Here is an 8422-nt window from a genome sequence, read left to right as displayed (position 1 = left end):
GGAGTTAATGTTGTGCGGGGAAGGAATTCCCAGCTTCCCTCTGATGATATGAAATTCCGCTGGCAAGGGTCTATGCCACCTCAATCTTGGAGAGTTAGGGGCATCTTAATTGGGGGTCCTAGGTTACTTTCTCATATATGGGGACAAAAGAAATGCCTGAAGTTGAATTTTTTCATGTCCAAATTGAGAGCAAAAGTTCCAGGTGCCTTTCTAAGAGCAAGTGAACTTGACACTACGATGTTCCCCTCCAATGGAGCACAGGTTAAAAGAGAGGAGAGCAGGGGCCAAGACTACATAAAATGACCTTTAAAAACTGAAAGACTGTTCCAGTTAGCCTTCCCCCATAGGTGTGAGGGCTAGAGAAGCAGGATTGAAGTGTCCAGCCTACTTGAATGCAGAAGAGAACAGGAAGCAGGAAGTTAGGTATCATCAGCTAAAATCGGTGACCTTAGCCAATACAGATGAAGTCTCTTTAAGAAGAATGAGGACTCTGGAGTATCTTGACTCAGTGGGGCAGTTCTGTATTCTGTTTTCTCCAGACTTTATGATGCAAGTCCTTCACCTTCAAATTAAGGAGTCTTAGGGCCCCCCTTTCCCTAAAAATGTGATGCATACTGAGGCATGCCTTGAGTGGCTGCCAGTTTCAACAGACTACACACAGTTGTTTTTTTCTCTGTTCGCTGCGCACAGAAAAGCGGCATCTGCTGAGTTCTCAGGCTTGTGGTGCTAGGGTGGGTGTCTGAATTTGACTGCTTACTTAAACCCTGAATAGCAAAGTTCTTCCAGCATGATTTGTTTTCTTTAACCTCTGCTGACACTACGAATAGCAAAGTAGCCTGCACATTGCACTGCACCCCTTCTATGTCCTCCTTGCCCACAAGATTAAGTCCTAATAACCACACTCTGGGTCTGCTCAGTCTTTAAGCTATCACAGAACTTGAAGATACAAATGCTATGTTTTCCATACAGATGAAAATTTCCAAATGCAGTTTTTGATAGTGTTCGTGTTATACAACTTTATTTCTACCTTCATCAAACAACATAGCTAACAAGTCTGACTTTTCTAACTACAAATAGAGTCCTTGGATTTGATCTTTTCCTCTCATTGGCAATGCCAATATGACTTCAGTGAAGTAACTCCAGGCTTGTCCTGATTGTTCTTAAAACTAGCTGGCTTAAAGCTAACTCTATTTCCAGCAAGCAGGATCATCTTAACACCAGAAGATATGAACAAGGCAGCTCTTGCTGAAGGGTTCACAGTCTCCCTATGTGCAAACATGGAAAAGGAACGGGGGAAGCTCTGTCCTTAGTGAGGACAGCTTATCCCTATAACATTTACAGATAAATTAGCAAGAATATCACTTACCTCACCCTATCATCATCGGCCAGTCCATAATGCTATCATTACACTGGATTAAAGCTGCGTATGGAAGAATAACACATGCTTCTACTCCTTTCATCTAGAGCTTACCTTTCTTCTCCTTCCACAAATGTATGACTACCAAGAGCACACAAGGTAGATTCAGCCTGCTTTAATTAGGGCCTTCATCATATTTTGGCTTCTCATAACTTGAGTCATGCCATGTATTGAATGCGATTAAGGTTTGCTACCTAGCAAGTAGAGACTAATTTTCACTCAGTTATACATAATTCTCTCCAGGATCCCTGGATATGCATGCTTTAGGATTCACATCAAAATTGGCATCTGAATTTGCAAAACACTTTAAAATGTAGAATAACTTAAAGCCTGCTTTCGTGTGTCTTTCCTTGAAATCGTCACCAAAATACAAGTACAGAGCTTAGTAATACTCATCTGTGTCTCTATATCCTTATTTTCATCTGAATCTGATGTATGTTTGGGGATTTCCTCTGCATAAGCCCCTTTCTAATTCGGCTGTAACTGATCTCCCTGATCATTTGCTGTCGCTTGACTGGAAGGAGAGCATACATGGCATACACCAGCTCCTACCCAAGACATAAACATACTTCTGCATGGAGCCATTTCCCATGCTTATGAAAACTAAAATGCCTACTAATGGGGGCAGACACAAAGAAAACAGGAGATGAAACTCCACAGCAGGGACCAGGGACACCGGCTGGCAGAGTGGGTGCCGTCATGCCCTGGCTATACCGCTGCCCCGCCGCCCAGGACAGCTCTGGCCCACTGATTAAGCATTTCACCATTTCTCTGAGAGCAAAGTAGGTGCTGGCGTATCGGCTGTAAAATAGAGCAGGAAAAAAAAAAAGAAAAGCACCATGACTGTGCATTGTCCTTGCACCAATGTGAACTTGGGTCTGTCCCTGCCAGAAGCTGCTAGCGCGGTGTTTCTGTAATCCATCGCAAGGCCGGTCAGACCCACTGCGAGGTCGGGGTGCTTGTGAGGAAGGGAATGCACAACAGGATGAGAAAAGAGGCGAACCATCAGGTGGTGCCTTTGTTATGTGGAGGTTCGGGTTGGATTTGAGGAGACATTTCTTCTCAGAAAGAGCAGTCAGGCATTGGGACGGGTTGCCCAGGGAGGTGGTGGAGTCACCGTCCCTGGGGGTGTTCAAGGAAAGGTTGGACGTGGTGCTTAGGGACATGGTCTAGTGGGTGATGCTGGTGGCAGGGGGACGGTTGGACCACATGATCTGGGAGGTCTTTCCAACCCTAACGACCCTGTGAGGGCTCCCTCACTGCCCACCGGGCACCTGCTCAGCCGCCGGCGGCCGATCCCGGGGCAGCCCCCAGGACGTGACGCGTGTCCCCGCCCCGCCGAGCTGGCGCCGCCGCCGCCCCGCCCCGGTGCCGCGGAGGATGGCGGCGCTCAGCCTCACCGTGGCGGCGGGCAGCGCCCCGCTCGGTAAGCGCGGCCGGGGCCCCGGCACCCGGGAACCCCCCGTCCTCCCTCCGACCCCCTTCCTCCATCCCCCCGGACCCCCCTTGCCCCTTCTCCATCCCCCGGGGGCGCTCGGGACCCCGTTCCCCGCCCGCTCCCCTCCTGCCGCGTGGCCGCCGCCTTGCATCATGCGGCCCTCGGCAGCGGGGCGGGCCGGGGGGGCAGCGGCCGTCCTCCCCTCCGCGGCCCCGGGCGGCTCCAGGGCCGCGGGCAGCCCCCTGGAGAGCCGGGGGAGGGTCGGGGCGGCCTCAGCCCCGCTGCTCTCCGCAGGGCCTGCCTCGGCCCCGCAGCGTAACTCGTGCTAGGCTGCTGCCCCGCTCTGCCCCCAGACCGGGCTCCCTTGGCAGAGTGGCGCTGCAAATGTCGCTTCCTCAGGTCTGTCCTTTTCTTTTTTTGCCTTTAAAACGTAAGAACCGTCCTCGCTGCCTTCCCTGCTGTCGGGAAACTGATACCTTTTATGCTTGTTCCGTGCCGTTTCTCCATCTTGCTACATTCAGAGTACGTTTTCTGCCCGTTCGTCGCCTTAGTTTATCGGTTGCTTCTTTGCTGCTATTCCCCAATTCATTTCAGATTTGAATGCAAGTTGCACGACTGCAGACTTAAGGTATGGTAGCACGTACACTTTGGGTAACATTGCTCCAGATTCCTGCTTCTGCAGGCTTGATAGAGATGTGACACAACACGAGCTACGTTAACGTTAATTTAGGGGAATTGGGGGGTTTCTTCTTGATGGCTGGTAAGTGTCACTAGAGATCTACTTGTGAAGATTATATAATTATGTCAGAAATATTGCGTTTTACCGATGAAACACTTTGGCGTTTGTGTTAGGAAGACGAGCACACTCATCCTACTTGGTATTATTCGTCATGGCTGCGCGCTGGGAAAAGTGTAGTAGCTATTAGTGTCGCTAGTATTAATTACACAGCCGGGCGTGCATGGCGCTTGTCGTTTTCAAAGCACTGCCCTGCATGTTATTAAAATACTTAACGTGTCTTGCAAGCACGTTGCATAAGTGTCGTCATCCTGACTTTCACGTATGGATTACTGTTAACGTCAGCTTAATGCCAGAAGGGTTTGCAGCTGAGGTGAGAGCTAGGGGATTCCTAGCTCTGGGGACTTGTGTTTGGGGTGGTGTATTAATAGCTTGCCACATCATCTGCCTTGGGTGGTCTGTCCTTGTCAGGGAAGACGAAGCGGGTGGCGCACTATGCAGACTGTAACAGGTTAGGTGCCTTTCCAGACCTAGAGCGTAGCCCTTTGGCTAGTTTCCTTTTAGTAATACGTGCCTATGGAAAGCTTACTGTCAGGACGTACTTCTGAGCAGAGCAAAAGAACACAAGCTCCTCTACTTATGCTTAGCAGGCTGGGTCTGGACCAGAGCCAGTCCAGAAATAAGACGGCCAAGTTATCTTGGTGCTTTGTTTGAGCTATTGTGTTGGGCTATAGAGCATCAAGATCAGAGCAGGTTTGCATCAAACCACTTCGAATATGGACAGAGCTGTCTTCAAGTTGATGATGTGGCCTAAAAACGTCAGTAATTCTTTTATTTCTAGAGGCCATCCTTTACTGTCACCGAAGAAGTACTCTGAAAACCCTATATAAGCTTCCTGTATTTGTCATGAACAGAATTTTTTTGGTTTTGGATGGCTAATCATTTCATAAACATTAAATCAGGTTAAAAATAGTCTCATTCATGTTCAGAAAGTACTGGTATATTCGATAATTGATCTCTTTTGATGCATTTGTCAGGGCTGTGGTGGTGTAAGTTTCTGTACTGTTAAAGTAAAATAATTTGATTATGCTCTCTTCATATTCTGGAGGACAGGACTCATTTTTACAGTACCCTTAGGAAGCAAAATGTATCGCTGCTGATAATTGCTGAGCTCACTGCAGATCGTTGTATGCTGGGTATTATCAATTTGAAGCCATAGGGATTGCCAAGAATAAGAAGTCTCCTGCATGTGAGATTGAACACTGATTTTTTTTTTTTTTTCCCCTGAGCAATCTTACTTGAAGGAGCCAGTTCTGGTGCTTTGTCCTATTTGATAAGGAATGTTACTGTTTTGTTGCTGCTGTAAAAGATATTTTTCCTGAAAGAAAGGTGAGCGTGTTTTTCTCTTCCTTTTTAAAGGAGCTCTGCTGACGGTGGAACATGTGAAGAATGATATCAAAATTTCAGTGGAAGAAGGCAAAGAAACCATCCTTCGTGTATCTGAGTAAGTGACTTTGCATCTCTCCTTCTAGCTTTGGGTCAGCAATTTTTAAAATCACGTGGTTTTAACACTGGTGGTAACCTTTTCAGGTGGGAGAAAGAGAAGAATAGTTTTATTGATGACTGCATTACTATTTCCTTTTTGTAGCATAGACAAAACATTTATAATATATCCTAAATTTCCTCTATGGAAAGAATGTATGTATTCTTATTTGCACACGCTCTTGTCTCTTTCAGTCATTTATGTAGTACCTATCACTTTGTTGTTTAAATATTTGCCTTTTTGATGTACCATGAGTTATGAAAAGAAAGGCCATTTTATACTTCAAAAGACTGGTATAAATAATTCCTTTGATGTGTACACAGGTGATAGAATGAATTTTAAAAGTTTATATGGCATTGTTTTGGTCTCACTCCTGCATGTAAGCAAATGGTGTTATCTCAGAAAAGTGCTAACTAGCTGTGCCATGCTATCCATTGTATCCATCTGCATCCTGTCGAAATACTTTTATAATTTTTTGTAGAAAGCTATTGTCTGTCCTTTTAAAAGTTAGCTCTCATTGCAATAAATATTTTCAAGTTTGGGATGTGAGGGTGTTTTTTATGATCTGTACAGAATCATATGCACATCAGAAATGCAGGCTAACTTTGTTCGTTTTGGGAAGCTGCATTGTAATCTCGGATTCTATATCATGTAAGGTGTCTGGATATAACAAGAGAAGGTATCCCAGTATCCTAAAAACCATTGACATATCCATGGAAATCTCTGATATTTGGTATCTACAGTAAGGGACAAATTTTGTCCCATGGACATTAAATTCTTAAAACATAACAATACTGTGGTGACTTCAGTATTATTTATTTTAACTGTAGTTTTTGAGTACCTGGTAGTTGTTTAGAAGAATAGGGGAAGATAATCTGTTATTCGCAGACCTGCTCACAAACTCATGTTTTGTGAGCTGTTTCAGCAGAAGATACTGTTAAAATGTTAGACTTGAGCTCAAATGAGAGTTCTTTCCTTATTATAATTTCTGTTCTTACACATTGTCTCTTGATCAGTCTAGCAATGGTATTGAATTTGCACTGTTGAATGACAGCTAGAGCAATGTGGCAGGGAGTTAACTGGTACAGCATCACTAATATTTAGTGCACGTTATGTGGGTTATAGAATATAATAAGAATATAATTGGATACTTTTTAGTTGCATGAGTGTTTTCCTCTTGAGTAGTCTTAGATTTTGGATTCAAACTCCTTTCTCAGTTTAGACAGTATATATACGTATGTATATATGAGAAGATATACATCCTCATATACACTTCTTTAATACATCGGGGTGATCTTGGAATATTATAAATTTATATAATGAGCTATGAAATAATCTGTTCTTCTATTCTATTAAATAATTTTATACTAATTTGCCTTCCTCCCACTGCATTGCAAAACCACTCATTTTAGCTCCTATGGAAATGGTGAGAAATGTAAAGCAAAAGCACTCCTTCAGCTCTTTGGTCCCCAGGCAAAAAAGGTCTAAATTCACCATTCCATCAGATGGAATTTTTTGTGCAATAGTATCATCTGGTCCCTGGCATTGAATTATGTTTAAGAAGTTCTTCCAAACCTCAGAATTGCATTAATTTTCTCTTGCTCGGTTGTACCATCATTTTGAAAAAAATTGATTCTCTATTTAAAGTCAGTTAAAAGTGTATCTGTAACTTCAGAAGCATCAGCTGAATGCATACCTCAACTAATGCTTCTGGTAAATGGATTTCATGGCATCAATTCTGCTGAAGCTATCTTATTTTGGCATGACTTTAAATTCACTTGGGATATTTCAGACTTTGATTTTTTTTTGGGGGGGGGAAACCATTAGTTGAAAAGGCTTGACCTGAACAAGACAATATTTTAATTGCTTTTTTTTTTTTTTTTTTTTTTTTTGCCTAGGTAATAATTTAAAGTACATTTAAAATCTGGTGATTAACTTCTCAGCTAACTAGCTGAAACTTAGCTGTCAGCTAGCTGGCTGTAAAGTTTATCACTAACTTGAGGTGCTTAGTAGTATTTCAAAGGTTGTTTTTGAAGCCTTAGTTTCAAAACTGCATGTGGCAATAGCTGTCAAACAAACCGTTTTGCTAAGCATTGATGGCTTTATGGAGTATTTTGGTATACCCGCATCTATCAGGTAACAAACTGCAGCCCAGCTTTTCTGTTTTGTGTCATGAGCATGTGCATGCTTCAGAGTAATGTTACTATTATGCTGGTATTTCTGACCTCTGCACAGAACCATTCTGTAATGCATTTTAGAAATTAACTGAAATAATGATTTAATAAACTATGTGAGACTCTGGAGGTCAGTGTTATCTGGAGAACTGATGGTTGTGGTGCTTCTTTCTTCCAAAGCTCTTCAGTAAATGTTAATGAAAATATTCACTTTTATGTTAGATTATTTTGAAGTTAGGTTTCTGACAGTATGCAGATTTTTATAATGCTATATGTAGGGTGGAGAAAGGAGATTAAAAATAGGAAGAAGTATGCTCTTCAGAGAGCCTTTGGCCTCCAGATCTTGAGAATTTTCAATAGCAGAATGGGGAAAGCAAGTGCAAATTAGTTGAGATGGCTGGGTAAAAAACAGAATTACGTACAGCCAAGTCTGTTCAACAGGGGATGGTCTCTACATAGTGTGAATTGAGCAAAGTAAATGAACAATTTTATTTTTTTCCCTCCTCTGACTCTAGCCCTCAGAACCGGGGTGGAGACCGCTCTATTCCACTGCAGATTCTCTAGGAATCTTCTTCAAAGTCATCCATCATGTCTGAAAAGGAAAGAAAAGAGAATGGGGAGAAAAAAAAAGTCAATTTAGCTCCTTATATTCTGGAAAATATATAGCTTAAGTTACACGTTCTGTCAGATGTGAAGAGCTTTATTTTCTTCATTTCTCTCTATTTAAACAAAATTGCTTTGTTATTAAGAGATTGTTGTTCCATCTGGTAATGGAAAAGTGAGGATTGATAAGTTCTTTCGCTAGATATTTTTTCTGGGTGAAACAACAGTTTCCAGGTCACCAGAAATTTTGTTGTTCTTTGCCTTACACTTGTTTCGATTACGTGTGTACAGTTGAGATTGAATTTAATATTATACCTTTATTTTGCCTCTCTTTTTTTAGAAATGTATCATTTACTGATGTGAATTCAATAGCTCGTTACCTGGCTAGAGTTGCTAGTTCTGCTGGCCTGTATGGTTCGAACCTTTTGGAACACACTGAGGTGAGAAAGAATCATGCCTTTCCCCCATTTTTGCCTGTGATCAGTCTTTTTTTTTTTTTTTTTTGAGGATC

At 42.7% G+C, this 8422-nt stretch overlaps 1 protein-coding gene across 5 annotated transcripts in view; it reads left to right on the top strand.

The window, feature by feature from the left end:
* The first annotated feature begins 2692 nt into the window (after positions 1-2692).
* Positions 2693-8422, top strand: part of EPRS1 (glutamyl-prolyl-tRNA synthetase 1) — a 39430-nt gene continuing 33700 nt past the window's right edge. For 2 of the 5 annotated variants that reach the window (XM_080583696.1, XM_080583695.1), the window contains exons 1-3: positions 2693-2843; positions 5011-5095; positions 8252-8351. In XM_080583696.1, the coding sequence (XP_080439822.1) occupies positions 2798-2843; positions 5011-5095; positions 8252-8351 (231 nt within the window). In that variant the 5' untranslated portion in view covers positions 2693-2797. Of the gene's footprint in view, positions 2844-3144; positions 3255-5010; positions 5096-8251; positions 8352-8422 lie in introns of those variants that run through there. The other 3 variants (XM_080583697.1, XM_080583698.1, XM_080583699.1) reach the window with 3 other exon arrangements.

The sequence above is a fragment of the Anser brachyrhynchus genome (genome assembly GCF_964034855.1).
Source record: "Anser brachyrhynchus genome assembly, chromosome: 3".
Lineage (NCBI taxonomy): Eukaryota > Metazoa > Chordata > Aves > Anseriformes > Anatidae > Anser > Anser brachyrhynchus.
This window is presented reverse-complemented; position numbering and strand designations above follow the sequence as displayed.